Here is a 15,257-nt window from a genome sequence, read left to right on the forward strand (position 1 = left end):
GGGGCACACGGTGGTGGGGATGGTGAGAACCCAGTACATCCTCTTTGCCTTTCTCAAGGAATCTGAGTCACAGACTAGGTCACTGTGAACTTGCTCATGAGCACATACTTGGATTTAAAAGTAGATTGGAACGAAGTACCCTCTTTGCTTGACATGTTTACAACGTGGTCAAATATGTGCTCAGGGAAGGGGGAGAAGTTTCATTCCAGGGCCTGCAGAAAAGCCTGTTAGGCCGGTTAACCTGGAGGGGCTGTTGGGTGTTAAAATATGGTACATATAACAACTACGTGGCCTTTTTTAAAAATTCTGGCTTGAAAAGCAAAGCTGTATATTGCTTAGTATTTTAGAAACCCCTTTACTAGTTTTTGTGTTTGAAATGTAATAGGTTATCTTTACAGAAATTTTTTTCAAGCATTATAAAGATGTATACGAAAATTCCCCTTCCTCTTGGCCTTGCATCACATACTCTTCTCAAAGGGGTCCTTCATAGGAAATATGTATGTGTCAATTTTATAAAAATGCAATCACTTATGCATATTGTTCTGCTGCTTGCCTTGTTTACTTACAGCAGAGCGTGATGACCTAGGATGCATTTACACTGCAGCAGTTAAAAAAGAAGTGAATTCATACATGCTGACATGGAAAAATGGCCAAAATACATAGTTACGTGAAGAAAACAAGTTGCAAAGCAATATTTAAAGCATGATTCTATTAAACGTGTGTGTGTTGTGTAGTATACTATCTATACTATGCAAGTGTATGTAGATGTGTTGATATACATGTTTGAAAAGCCAAAAAGGACATTTGTCATGTTACCAGTTATCTACGGCGTTGGACCAGATTTGAGGGGGAGGTAGTTTACTGGGGAGTGGAACATGGGACACTTCCATTTCTAAATTTTTATCATCTTTCAGGTGGAAGAGTTACAAATGATTTTTGCTTTTTAAAAAGTATTTCCAACCCCCCCCAAAAAACCCACAATGAAAAAAATGAAAAATAAAAACAGAAAAAGAAAAAGAAAGAGGAAAAGTAAAATAAAGAAAAAAGACCAAAAAAAGAAAAAAATACTACAAAAAAGAGTAAAAACTATTTTCCCTATTCTTTTTTATTTGTTTTGTTTTGAAAACTACTTTCCAGCAGTATCCTACTTTATTTTATTTTTTTATTGAAATATAGTCAGTTTACAACATTGTGTTAATTTGTGGGGTACAGCATAGTGATTCCATTTTATATACATATTCCTTGTCATATTCTTTTTCATTACAGGTTATTACAAGGTATTGAATACAGTTCCCTGTCCTGTACAGTAGTTCCTTATTGTTTATTTATCGCTGTTCTTTCAAACATGATTTTTAAAAACCTTGACCCATTTCTTTTTTTTTTTTTTTTAACATTTTTTGATTGAGTTATACTCATTTTACAATGTTGTGTCAAACCTTGACCCATTTCTTTAAAAAGAAAAGACCAACCCTGCATATGTATCTACAGGAATAAAAGTACTGAAGTTTTCCTACTCTGCGTTTCTTGGAGATTTTTCCATGTGAAAACTTGAGTTTTTACTACTGTGTGGTATTCTGGAGTCTAGACCTAGCACAGCCAATTGAACCAGTCGCCTGGTGATGCTCACTTAGGTTACTGTAATGAACATCCTTATATGTGTGCTTTCCAGTTATGTATACCGTCATGACATCTTTTTCTATCAGCTCACATAGACCTCTCATCTTTTTGACAGCCACAGAGAATTCTAGTCCAAGGATATGAGCTTACAATCCCTCCCCGCCGATGGATGTTAGGTTGTTTCCAATTTTTCACCCTAACACATTTGACCATTATAGATCTTTTAACAGTGTATTTCAAAAAGCTGACATCTGAATTTAGCATTTGCAGACCATCTGCCGACCAGTGGAGTAAATGAGGACCCTGAGAAACTTCATTAGATGGGGAAGGAAGCCAAGCTCTCCATGCAGGGCCTAATGGCTATGAAATGGCCAAAGCATGGGCGTGCTTCAGAGAGGACAAAAGAGCAATGATGAGCTTCTAAACCTGCTGTCATGCACCCCTAGAGAACTTGCCGGAAGCTGTAGCCCCTGGTAGGAGGATGTCTGTCACCTGCACTGGCCCTGCAGCCCTTGCTCTGATTTTCCTTTGCTAAACAACCCCCTCCCAACACCACCCCCCTGGATGCATCCTTAGCAAGAATGTTAATCCAGGTGCCCTCCCTTCCCCAACCGAAGGGTGGGCCTAGAACCTAAACCAAGACAGTGAGATTTCATCCCTGACCTTGGCAAGAGCTATTGGGAAAGAGGCCCTTTCTTGCTGCTGTGTTGCTGAGCTATGGAGGTGTAAGTCTGGTGTCGCCAGAGAAATTCTGCCTGAGAATGAAACGGGCTTCCTGGAAACCGAGACTGAACCTCTGGATCCAAACATGCCTGAAGCCAGCCCTACTGACTCAGTTACATGAACTAGTAAATTCCATTTGATGTTTTAGACAGTGCCAGTTGGGTTTCTGCTCTTTTCATGGGAAGAGTTCTTCTTCATTCGCCTTTGCTTCATAAGAAAACAAATCAACACATTCAAGCAGTGTTTATTGAGTATCTGTGCTCAGCCCTGTGCTGGGCGATGCTGGGGACAATAAAGTGACCATGACAGAACTCGTGCCTCCCCACACGGCAGTCTCAGTCTACCAGAGCTTAAATAGACAACCACATTGCCATTCAGTGATGGTGGCAACATCGACTGTGAAGGAGGAGCTCAGGGGGCTACAAGAGGGGCATCTGTGAACGGGGTGGGGGGTCAGGGAAGGGCCCCCGAGGACAGGACTTTAAGTTGACACTGAAAGATGGGCCAGGAATTAGCCAAGTGAAAAGAGGTTAAGGGCTAAGGGTCTGTGCACACATGTCCATGGGGTTCAGGGCACCCCAACTTCCAACACAGCTCAGAAACCTGGTAAAGGGTCTTTGGAGTAGAAAGAGGGAAGAGACGGGGGGTGGGAAGGGGAGAGGTGAGGCGGCCTTCCGGGCCTCAGCCGGAGGAAGTAGGGCAGGAGGAGGCCTGGGCTGCGCACGTGGCCTTGCCTTCTTGTTCCTCACAACGTGGTGTAGAAATACATGGCGAGCAGCATCACAGGGAGCTGGGAAGGAGACAGTCAGGCGGGGGGGTGCTCCAGCCCCACACCCACATCCCACTCAGCCCCTGGGCTCCCCGCCTCTCACCGTCCACATCAGGATGGCAAAGCCAAACCATGAGATGCCCCACGTGTAGCTATCAATGGCGTGGCCAATGTGTTCGAAGCAGCCCTGGGCAGGGGGGAAATGGAGGTTTGAGAAAAGGCCAAGGGAGGCTGGCTGCTGAAAGCAAGAGCCTCTGTGCGCCCTTGGGCAAGTTGCTTCCTTCCTCCAGCCTTGGTTTTCTTACCTGTAGGATCACTGTGGGTGTGGCTTTCCCACCACGCAGATCAGGGCAGTGTCCACCCCCCAGGGTGGTTTCAGGGAGCCAGGGATGTGGTGTCACCCTGAGCCTGGCACCCAGGCCCTGCACGAGCAGGTGCTGTCAGGATGGTGGCTATGACAGTCTGAGGGTGATTTTGTTTAGGGCCGGCTTTCTATGCTGCCCACAAGTTCCAAGGGTTTGAAATATGCCTTTAGGGTCAGTTCAGTTTTTTTTTCTTTAACTTTTTTTTCCCTTGACAGAGGCACAGGAGGCACTGGGGATTGAACCCAGGACCTCATGCACAGCAAGCACGCACTCTACTACTGAGCTATAGCCCCCACCCCCTAGTTCTGACACCTCCTCATTTAGAGGTGAGGTCTAGCTGGGCCAGAGCCCCACACCAGCCACCTTCATGTAGACCCCTGCTTGGCCCGACGTGGAAGCGGCCAAGAACAGAGGTTCAGGCTGTGTGTCCTGCGGTCGGGCAGGACTGAGGTGGGGGCCAGCTCTGCCATTTGTTGGCTGTGAAGCATTATGATTCTGACTCTCTGAGCCTGTTTTCCCTTCTGTGACGTGGCCATCTGACAGCACTGCCCTCTGAAAGCAGCTGTGGGGTTTCTGGGAGATGATGCCTGGAATCCTGCACAGAGCCAGGGCCAGAGAAATGGCTGATGGCAGAAACTGTTTGCACTCTGGCTCCCCTCTCCAAGCCCCTGATCTAAGACATGCTCCTGAAGGGTCCCCAGGCAGCCACGAGTGGCCAGCGGGACCACAGGGACTGGTTCTCCTCCTAGTCTAACTTTCTCTGGCTTCTCTCTCTGCCTCTGCACTCCCCTTGCAGTAGTTAAAACACCTTGGGGGTTAGGGGTATAGCTCCGTGGTAGAGCGCATGCTTAGCATGTACGAGGTCCTGGGTTCAGTCCTCGGTACCTCTGTTGAAAGAAAAAAACCCCGCTGAATTAAAAATGAAAGGCTCCAATTAAGTTGTCTTCCATCTATTGAAAAACAAACAAACAAACAAACAGCAACAATAAAAAACACCTGGTTGGGGCCTGACTGCCTGAAATCACATCCCAGATCCATCCCTCACGAGCGAGGTTCACCATCTGTAACATGGGATCACGATGACATTTACCGCATAAGGCTGCGGCGAGAATTAAGTAAGTTAAAAATGCAAAGCACTTCGAAGGATGCCTGGTACCAAGTAAAGGCTCAGTACATGTTGGCTGCTGTTGGTGTTGCTCTTCTTCATTGTTGCTATTTTTATTGTTGCTCTTCTTCCCAAACAACCTGAGAAAAGTCTTGGGTGCCAGGTTTGGACCAGACAGAACCGGCATGCACCCCGCACCCCGCCGGCTTGCAGAGGGAAGGAGGGACAGATGGAGAGTTGGGAGAACTAGAGGGAGCGGAGAGGAAGAGGAAGCCAGATGGTTGGGGGAGATGACAGGCAGACAGTAGGAGGGAGGAAGAGACAGAAGAACCCTAGAGAGGGCTGGATAGAAGGACAGACACATCGGGGGCAGGGTCACACCTTGGTGAACAGGTAGTCCAAGTGGCCCAGGCGGCAGCCTTCTTCATTGAGGGGGATGAAGTTGCCTGTCCGCCGACAGCACAGTGGGGGCCAGGGGAACACCACCTCCGGGGTGATGGCCCGGAAGGCTGATGTGAAGTTCACCCAGTCCATGGGACCTGACGTGCCACAGCACTCTTGCTGCAGAGAGAGGCAGGGGTCAGGCGGGCTCCGGCTCAGAGAGGACAGCCACTCGCCTGAGGTCACACAGCAGAGAAGGGCAAGGTTGGCCTGGGCCCCAGCTGGACCCAACTTCCCCGTGTCCTGGGCCTCGAAGAGGGGCAGCAGTGTCTGTGTGCGAGCAAGGAGCAGAAGACACTTATCCCAGCAACAAGAGGCTGATGGATTTGGAGCAAACCCACACTCCTGATTTATTTAAAAAATTTTTTTGAATTAGCTATCAACAAAACCTGAGGTAAATGACACCAAAAGACAGATTTCTGGCTTCTCCTAGACCCCGAGGGTGTTGCATTTGTGGCTCCCAAATGATGAAAACATAGGCTCCTTCAAACCTGGGTTCCAATCCTGGCTAGACGAACAACCTGAACCAGACTGGGACCTCAATTTCCCTGGGTCCTCAATATTCTCCTCTCGTGCTGTCCTATCACGTTGGTTTAATTAAGAATGTGGCTTCTGAGCTCTCAGGGATTCATTTTACAAAAAAAAAAAAGAAAGGAAGAAAGAAAGAAAGAATGTGGCTTCTGGAAGCTGGCAGCCTGGGTTTGAATCCTGCCGGTTCTGTGACTTACTAGCTGTGTCGCCTTGTGCAAGTCCTCAGCCTCCAGCCTGGGTTTCTCATCACTAAAGAGCTGATCTCCCTTCTGGGAGGTTGCCAGGATCAAATAAGCTCAAAAGTACTTTGAACAGCAGTAAACAAAAGATGGTGCTCTTTAAGGCTTGTTGTGGTTGTAATTATTAAGACAGCATGTGCAATGGTTAAGAGCAGAGGCTCTGGATCTAGGCTGCCAGGTTTGGATCCCAGCTCTGCCCCTTACCAACCACATGGACCACATGACCCTGGGCCAGTGACTTTCCCTCCTTTGGGCCTGTTTATTCATCCGGAAAACGGTGATGACCAGAGCCCCTCCCTGGGAGCCCTGTCCACGTCTGCGATCAGAGCTCCAGGTCCTCCAGCCCTCTCCGCCCACCCTGCCTCCCCTTGCCCACCTCAATCATGATGCGGTCCCAGAGGCGGGTCAGTTCCCGGCCCTGGTCCGAGTCTGCACTGTAGAAGGTCAGCATCTGCTTGGTGATCAGGGATGGGCTGGACACCATCTGCAGAGGGCCGGGAAGAACAGGGGCTGGGGGGGAAGACAGATCGACCTCCACCCCCAGCCCAACACCCTCACCACATCCCCACCCCAAGAAGTCATGCCCCTTCCCTGGCCTCCGCCAGACTCACGTAGTCTCGGTGGGTGTAGGACGTGATGCAGGAGGCGCACTCAAAGATGTAGACGATGAGCATGAGCACCAGGTACTGGGGAGAGAGGGAGGGAGGGACAGAGGGACCGCCCAGTCAGGGCAAATCCTGCGAAGTTACACCCCTCCAGGACCCATGGAGAGACACACAATTTTTAAAAAGTCTAGGACACCATGGGTGGAAACATCAATGTGGCGGATATACACTGTTCAAGTCTTTCACCCTCTCTGTGTGTTTGAAATTTTCCCTAACAAAATATTAGGGGGAAATGAAATCAACAAAAAATAGCTAAAGCAGTCCCCAAAGTTAACTGTTGGCTTGGATGCAGTAAATGAATATCTACTGTAGAAAAGAAAAAAAATAAAGACATTCTCCAGACAACCAGGGGCATCTGAGCACAGACTGGGTATTGGAAGAAAGATACGGAGGGACCAGGGTGCATTTTGCAGGGTATGCCCGCGGCACAGTGATTGAGCGAATAAAAAAAAGAAAGAAAGAAAAAGTAGAAACTAAAGCTCTTTGACTGGTGTTTAATGGCAATTGTTTTCCTGGTCCTCAGTTGTCCTCACCCCTCAACCTTAAAGCAATAGGGGGTGGGGTGGGTGAGATGCTATGGCCCAAGGTGCCTGACTGCTTTAAAATCAATCAGTCCTTGTCACTTAGGGAAACGTGCACTCAGGTATTTACAAGTTAGTGACTTGGTGTCTGGAATGTGCTTCAGAATACCCCAGGAAAGAAAAATGCAGGCAGGCAGAGGGTGTGGTGGAGGGGAGGATGCTGGCCAGTCCATGGGTGATGCTGTTGAAACCAGGTGATAGGTACGCAGGGCTCATCGTGCCATTACTCTAGTCTGTTTGCAATTTCCCATAATAATTAAAAAAAAATATTCTGTGTCAGTTCATGACAAACTAATAGGGGAGATGCACAGAATTTTTTTTAAACTACTTGGGTGAACTTTTAGGGCTTTGGTTCAATGGTTTGGCCAGAGAAGTAAATGCAGGAAAGAAAAAAAAAAGAAGGAAAGGAAAGAAAAGGAAAAGAGCCCTTCCATGGCTCCGTCTCACTTACAGTGGAGCCAAAGTCCTTATCAAGGCCCGTAAACCCACCTGATAGGCAGGCCCACCTCCCCTCTCTTCCCCCATCACCATGCCCACCCTCTCTGTTCTCCCAGTACGCCCTCAGTTCCTCTCACTCGCTCCCACCTCACACTGCACTCCTGTCCCCTCTGCCTTCAGAGTCTTTTTTCTTGCTGTTCCTTCTACCCTGAATGCTCTTCCTACAGATGCACACACGGCTCACTCCCTTCCCCCAGGGGTCTTGGCTTTCTTGGACTGCAAGACCTCTCCCCTTCCCCAGCTCCAAATCTCCCTTCCTGGCCACTGCTCCCCCAGCAGAGCACCCTCCCCTCTGGCAAGAGGTTTCCTGGTTTGCTCTCTAGATAGCCCAGGGCCCAGCGAGGGTTTGGCACATGGTTCTTGCTCAGTAAACATTTGCACATTGAATAAGGAGTTGCCTCTGGAAATCCAAAAGGCCCTCATGGGTGTAGGGAGCCCCGTGCTGGATCTGTGTCAGTGGGGTGAGGATTGGAATTCCCGCTCTTCCTATCCCCTGGGCTGTTGGCCTTTTTAAACCTCAGTTTCCTCATCTGGTAAATGGGTGAAGAAGCACTAATTTCAGGGGGCTTCTGAGAGGATTGAGTAAGCTCATTTTCTAAACAGCTTAGCCTCATGTGGGGCGTGGGGCATGGCTGCAGGCAGAGGTTAAAGGCACAGGCTCAAGCACTGAAGTGCTCAGGTGTAAATCCTGGCTCTGTCACTCACTTGCAGTTAGCACCCTGGATACACGATTTCATTTCTCTGAGCCTCAGTTTCAACTCTGTCCAATGGGCTCATGATGACAATGATGGTGAGGAAGATAAAGATAAAGATGAGGATGGTATCTGGTGGTGGGTTGTGAGCAACAAATGAACTAATCCAGAGCACTTAGAGTGCAGGGAGCACACTCATTAAATGGCAGCCATGCTATTATTATTGTCGCTCTTATCCACAGAGTTCAGATCGTGGAGAGCAACTAGCTGAGGTTCAAATCCCAGTCCTGCTGCTCAAGAGCCAGCCTCCTGTGCAGAGCTTCCATTCCTGCCTCCCTGGTGCCTTTACTAAATGAGCGTTAACAGCCGAGCCTAGGTTATTAGGTTATGGGCCAATGAAATGAAATGATTGCCACGAGGCTGAGCACACACACCAGTGGCTGTGGTGCGGTTGTCACCATGACACCGTGAGGATGACCTCTGTGCCCCACCCGACCCTACCCCTTCGTCCTGGGGCCTCACCGTGAGGATCATGGACCGGCGACGGCAGAGGGCAGCGGCCACACCGAAGCTGGCCACCACGAAGAAGGAGAAGCCGCAGAAGATGGCGATCCAGGCGCCGGCGAAAACGTCGTCCTTGCCGGAGACGCCCATCAGTGGATACACGCGGTACTGGTCAGCTGTCACCCACACCGTTTCGGCAAACAGGGCCAGGCCCGACAGCTGGACAGGGCAGGGGGTTAGCGAGGCCTGTGCAGGCGCAGCAGCCCCGGCTGCATGAGTCTCCAAGAGCAAGTGCCCCATTCTGAGCCTCCACTGCCCTCTTGGTAAAGTGTGCAAAGACATCACCTTCTGTGAGCAGGGACGCAGCTGGGTAGGAGGCCAGGAGGGAATGGCGGGCCCAGCCAGACCCCTGCACCCCCACCCTCCTCCCTCCTCCACAGCTGCCAGTGTCTTCAAGGATACAAGGAGATGCGACATGCAAAACCTGGAGCATGTGAAGATGTCAGGTCCACCTGCCTTCCCTGAAGAGTGTTGCTCTTCCCTCCAGGGGAGTTTGGCCATGGACCGACCAATGACAAATGCATCAGGCCAGCACTGATCCACTTGCAGGAATCAATCCCATGCAGGAAAATTACAAACCCACAAGGTTATTCCCCCAGCACCGTGGGTAAAGGAGCCAGGATGCCTCGCCACAGAGTGCTGTCCCGGCTGTCCCGGTGTGGAAAAGGGCAGGGAGGCTGTCTGAGGAAGCAGGTGGAGTGGCCTACAGGTGACGTGAGCCAAGGAAGTGGGAGGCATGGAACAGGACATGGAACAAGCTACATTTCGGGCAAGAAAGGGGAGAATATAGTATATGTGTTCCTGTTTGTTTGTATTTGCTTAAAGAAATATTGGAGAAACTGAAAACCTGGTTACCTATGGGGCCGAGGAACAAGGTGAGAGGAAGAGTGCTCAGTGGATACCTTTGAAATCAATCAAACGAACGCTCATAGATAGAGTGCTTACTATGTGCATTGGCCCTTGTCACTGCTGTCTGTGTGACAGTCAGTAATGCTGCCAGCTGTTGTCCTGACCAATGCAAATGGCAACCACGTGTGCCAAATTCTGGTCTGAGCACAAATCCAGTACTTCATTTTATCTCTCAGCATTCCTATTTTATCTCCATCTTCCAGATGAGAGCACTGAGGCCCAGAGAGGTCACATCACTGACTCAAGGTCCCACAATACAAGGTGACTTAGCTGGGATTCGAACCCAGGCTGTCTGGCTCTAGAGCCATGCAGGTATCACATAATTAAAAGATATTGTTATTACTCAATACTCTGGGCCTTCTGTGTGCCAAGCAGGCACTGTATGTCCGTATCATGCTGATGATTTTAGCTGGCACTAGTCACTTTTTCTGAGCAGAGGGCCATACAATGCACACAGCAATGCCCACAATGAGGACATCATCTATGGATGGGGAAACAGGCACAGAGAAGTAAAGTCGCTTGCTCAAGGTCACACAGCTGGAGAGAGGCAGAGCTGGGATTCAAATCTGGGCTGCTCTGACTTGAGAGCCAGGAGGCATTGGCCATTAGGGGAGTCCTGGGCCCTTAGCCACGCTCCTCCTCCAGGCTGAGGACCGATCCCCTCTTCCCCACCTGCCTGCCCACCTTCCCACCCTGGGGGATGTCTCACCAAAATAATGATGTTGCCAATGACCAGCAGTCCCACTACAACCGGAGACCCCTTCTCTGCCTCTGCTGCTGCAGAAGCCATAGTCCTGCCTGGGACACAAGCGCAGGGATGAGACTAGTGGGGGGTTGGGAGAGAGCAAGGTCCGGGCCGGACCCACTGCCCTCACTCCACACCCCAGCTGCCAGGGGCTGCTCCCAGCTCTCTGCTGGGCCCAGACAGATATCAAGTGTGTCCAGCCTCCCACAACCCCAGCAGTGGGCCATTTTACAGAAGAGGAAACTGAGACTCAGGTGGGGCAGTCACTGGCCAGAGCTCAGCACTGGCCTTCCCTGAGCCTAAGCCCTCCCCAGCTCCCCCTGCCCACCCGGACCCCCAGAACCCCCTCCTCACCTTCTCTGCCAAAAGCCTCTCTGGCCAGCCCCTCCCGCAGTGGCTTCTTATATATGCTCAGGCCCCTCCTTGGGCCAGTTTCCTGGAAGAGGGGAGGGTGTCTGTAGGAGGGGACAAGAGGTCAAGCAGCAGACCAGTGTGGGAGAACAGCTTTAAGAGCCCCCCCTCCCCACCAAGTGATTTATAGACCTGAAATTCCAGATCATGCTATATCTGGCCAAATGGGCAGGGTGACATGCCTCTGGTTCTCAGGCTATCGTGGTGGTGGAGGGGGCAGGGCGGGGAGGGTGAGACTTGCTGTCTCTCCTTAGGACTAGAGCCTTCCTGGGAGGAGGGGAGAGATCCAAGTCAAACCAGCAGCAATCCCGGAACTGCGTCTTCTGCTGGTGACTCCACCACTCCCAGGCTGGGAGCCAGGGGAAGTGGCAGGCCAGGACCCCAGCAGGCGAGGGCAGCTGGACAAGGAGAGGAGATAGGAGGAGATGAGGCAAGTGGGAAGAATACTCAGAAGGCTGATTTTCGGGCTCTGGGATGAGGGGCAAGATGGAAGGAAAATGGATGTGTCAGGGGATTTTGAGATGAATATCTAAAGAGCAAGCAGAGAGAGGAATGTGCTAGAAAAAGAGAGGGCGACACTGATGGGCTTGGTGCGAGAAACGTGGCCCCCAGCATCACCGCACACGAGCGGAGAAAGCAGGGTCAGAGCGAGGAGCCGTGGGTGGAAATGTCTTCAGTCTGCGGAATCAAAGGGACCTAGGTTCAAATCCAAGTTCCGCCTACTCCGGGCAGGGCGTCCTGGCATGTGCATTTGCCCATCTGCAGAATGGGTACCATCATACCACTTTCTTGGACGGCAGTGAGAACTGAGTGCGGGGATGTCTGCAAAGGGTGTCACGGGCCTGGTGCAGCAGGCGGCCGCGCCTCACCAGCAACGCTCGGGAGAGGCCCACGTTCCCTCCGATGGCGCCCCCTGGTGGCACAAGGCTAATTCCGCAGGCGAAGATTGTGGCTTGGGGCGCTGGTTCTTCCCCAGAACTTCTCAACCCCGAGGACTACGGCATTTGCAGCGTTTTCTCTCTGGGCCTTGGCTCCCCCAGTGTGAGAGATACGAGCAAACAAATGGAACTTAAAATTCCACTGTCAAGATACAGGCTTGGTAATAAGACACATGAGATGTTTTCCAGTTAAAATGGATAATTGATTTTTAGTCAATCCACTTTACATTTAAAATTGTTTTTCTCTGTTGATTTATATGTATATTAAGTACTAATGAGAAAATTTAAATAATAATCCATATAATCTGTCAAATACATTTTATAAACTTTAGCTAAAATAACTTGCAAAATAATAGGGCCAAGCTAATAATATGAAATATTTTTATTTTCAAATAGTTGATAACTGTAATTAGAAGTTTTATAAAATGTTTAGTAAGAGCAGAAAGTTGTCATCAGTGGGGGCAATAATATGTCACCTGTCATAAAAGAAATTCATTTTGTCCTTAAACATGAACTCAGTGTATTTAGGTGTTTTGAATTTTCACTATTCTTTCTTACTATTATATAAGCCAGAACAATAAAATTTGAAGTGCTAATTACTCAGATGCTCAGAAGGCTGATGATAAAAATCACAATGGCAAGATCTCCTAAAGATGATACACACCTACGCTATGATCCAGCTATTTGTCCCCAGAAATTCCCCCACTTCTGTCTACCAAGCGCTGGGAGTGTATTCCTAACAGCCCCAAACTGGAAACCACCCAAATGTCTCTTAACAGGAGAATGTTTAATGCACACAATGCTTGCACACAATGGATACTATTCAACAATAAAAGGGAACGAGCTATGGATTTGTGCAACCACGGGGTGAATCTCAAAAGCATTTTGCTAATTGAATAAAAGCCACACTCAAAAGGCTACAACTGTATGAGTCTAGATAAAAAATTCTAGAATAAACAACAACAAAAAAAAAATAGGGGGAGTGGTCACCTTGGGGGCATTGTGACTGGAGGAAACAGGAAAGGAGCTTCTCTTTCTTGATTTGGACACTGGCTACATAGGAATATTCAGACTGTGAAATGTCATCAAGCTGTACGCTCACAATAAATGTATTTTTTTATTACAATGCTTTCTAAAGAGGGTGGATCCTTTCAAAAGAAATATATTCAATGTGTTAAAAGTGGTGTTTTCCAAAGAGGGCGCACAAGTTAATTTTAGGTGTTTCATGGACATGAAATGAAATGGCATCGGAATGATACAAAATTCATGATGAGCAAAGGATTCATTTCTAACCAGTCCTTCTGATGGTACCATGGAGAAATATCAGCAGTTTGATGCTGCTGTGTCCTAAACACCTCTCCTTTCTTAAGAGCAGTTCTCAACAGGCCTCACTGACTGACTAGGATTTAATGATAACATATTGGCATTGTATTTATTTTTATTTTTTTGTACTTATGTTTTTAAAATAAGATGTTTTGTTTTCCATGGTCAGTGGTGAAAGGAAACTTTTCTCAAAAATTTTTTTTATTATAAAACATTTCAAGGGAGGAGGGGATAGCTCAGTAGTAGAGCGCACGTTTAGCGTGCATGAGGTCCTGGGTTCAATCCCCAGTACCCCCACTAAAATAAATCAATAAACTTAATTACCGTCCCTCTCCAAAAAATAAAACATTTCAAGTATACAAAAAATGTAGAGAATAACGTGACACCTACATCCTCATCACCCTGCTCTGTCAAATCTAAGCATTTTTGTGGATTCACTGCAGATTGGTTTTTTAAAGTGCATACATTGCAGATGGCATTTGAAGCCGCCGTCTCGCCCCAGAGACAACTTCCCTACTAAATTTGGGTCTCATCCTCCTCCACACTCCTTCCCCTGTCTTCTTTTCAGATCGCAGGTGTCATGGGTTGAGTTAATACCACACCCTCAGTTTATAGCTCATTATTCCCCACAATACACCTCTTGATTTCATGTATTCCCTCATATCTCCCTATCTGCAATCTCTTTTGGTGCCCCCTACTGGCAAACATTGTAATCTGTTCATATATATCTTTTTTGTTGGGTGGGTTCTCATAAAATGGGAGCCATGGTTTCCTGTGCATGTATTTTCTAATTTACATACCCATGATTGTGTTAAATAGCTCATGCTATTTTTACTTTTCTTGCTCAGCACTACAATTTTATTAAGATCCATCCATGTTCCTCTGGGCACACTGGCTTCTGACGGTTGCTTGGGATACCTGTGGTCCCACAGTTTACTGTCTCTTCTCCAGAGAGGACGGTCAGGCTACTTCCAGCTCCCCGACCCCACCACTCCCACTTAAATAATGCTGTGGTGAGCACCCTCATGCATAGACCCGGAGAGACCCACAACCACGTGGACCAGAAGGAGGAACAGAAGCGTCAGTTTCCTCACTTGTGAAATACGGGTTATAATCATACGTGGCTCGTGGAGTTGCTGAAGGCCCGTGATAAATAAGGCAGGTAAGGTGCGTCGTAAGGTAGCTGTAGAGTTGTTTTATAGCCTGCAGTTACACCCTGAGGAGTGAGGTGGAAAATCCTGTACTCAACTGACACAGGGGAGCTGAATGAGGAATGGTCTTGCGGAGGTCTTTGCGGGAGAGGGAGGCAGGTGGGAAAATGCCTCATGGTAGCTCTTTTGCAAGCCTGCTTACCTCCCTTTGTTTCAGGAGGAATCAGCAAGAGTTCTGCTATGGTCCGGGTCAGACCACAGTTAAATATTGCTTATGTGGAGATGTGCAAGGTTGTCAGGGAGCCATGGGGGAACCGTTCCCCATAGTCTCACCCCACAGGTCATCTGCCTACGGCAAAAAGGGGAAACAGATCTCTCCAGACAGCTAGTGGCCACCTACTTGCCTAGGGATTAGACTCAGCCACCACTAACGGAAGACACGCACAAGAAGGATTCTTGCAAAAAAACCTGAACTGCCTCTAATTAGGCCTTTAGAACTAACTTCCAGTTTATAAGGACTACAGATGGCAGCAGACGCTAAATGACCTGAGGAAACAATTAGGCAAATCCAGACTAGGGGACATTCTATGAGGCAGTGGGCCTGGCCTCTTCAATTCTTGCAAGAGTGGGTAGGGTGGAAGGGGAGAATTCTAGAATTTACAAACTACTAGAGACCTAAAAATCAGAATGCAGGTGAAACTTGATTGGATCCTGGTACCAAAAATAAACGAATTAAACACTAGTAAAAGAAGTTTTGAGGTACAATTTGGGAAATCTGAACACGAGACATTAGAGAATTCGTGTTAGTTTTTCTTAGGACTGATAACGGTATGAAGGAACATGCCATTTTTCAGAGATACACAGGTAATTATTTAGGAGTGAAGTGTCAGGATGTTTGGAAAGCGCTTTTAAGTGATTCAGTAAAAAATAAAATGTACACCTACACAAAGTAGCTATGACACAGTGTTAACAATTGTTAAAACTAGGTGG

The 15,257-nt window shown here is 48.3% G+C and overlaps 1 protein-coding gene and 1 non-coding gene across 2 annotated transcripts; both read right to left on the reverse strand.

Annotated features, from left to right (window-relative positions):
- Positions 1-1,350: 1,350 nt before the first annotated feature.
- Positions 1,351-13,247, reverse strand: UPK1A (uroplakin 1A). Its single transcript, XM_006184410.3, has 9 exons — positions 10,988-13,247; positions 10,799-10,899; positions 10,409-10,497; positions 8,749-8,949; positions 6,402-6,476; positions 6,167-6,274; positions 4,961-5,140; positions 3,213-3,296; positions 1,351-3,130 (listed from the first exon to the last, which is right to left on the reverse strand). Exons 1-9 carry the CDS (start codon positions 11,002-11,004, stop codon positions 3,086-3,088), a joined length of 900 nt encoding a protein of 299 aa, XP_006184472.2. The 5' UTR covers positions 11,005-13,247; the 3' UTR covers positions 1,351-3,085.
- Positions 3,696-3,767, reverse strand: TRNAS-GCU. Its single transcript has one exon. It is a non-coding gene; the product is annotated as a tRNA-Ser (tRNA).
- Positions 13,248-15,257: the final 2,010 nt, after the last annotated feature.

The sequence above is a fragment of the Camelus ferus genome, chromosome 9 (genome assembly GCF_009834535.1).
Source record: "Camelus ferus isolate YT-003-E chromosome 9, BCGSAC_Cfer_1.0, whole genome shotgun sequence".
NCBI classification, from domain to species: domain Eukaryota; kingdom Metazoa; phylum Chordata; class Mammalia; order Artiodactyla; family Camelidae; genus Camelus; species Camelus ferus.

Bases quoted from the DNA above. Each gene is read 5' to 3' on its own strand.
- UPK1A (XM_006184410.3), bottom strand. The intron at 10,498-10,798 runs GTGAGGAGGGGG...CTTGTGTCCCAG, and splicing joins AGAGGCTTTTGGCAGAGAAG to GCAGGACTATGGCTTCTGCA. The intron at 8,950-10,408 runs GTGAGACATCCC...TGCCCTGTCCAG, and splicing joins TTGGCAACATCATTATTTTG to CTGTCGGGCCTGGCCCTGTT.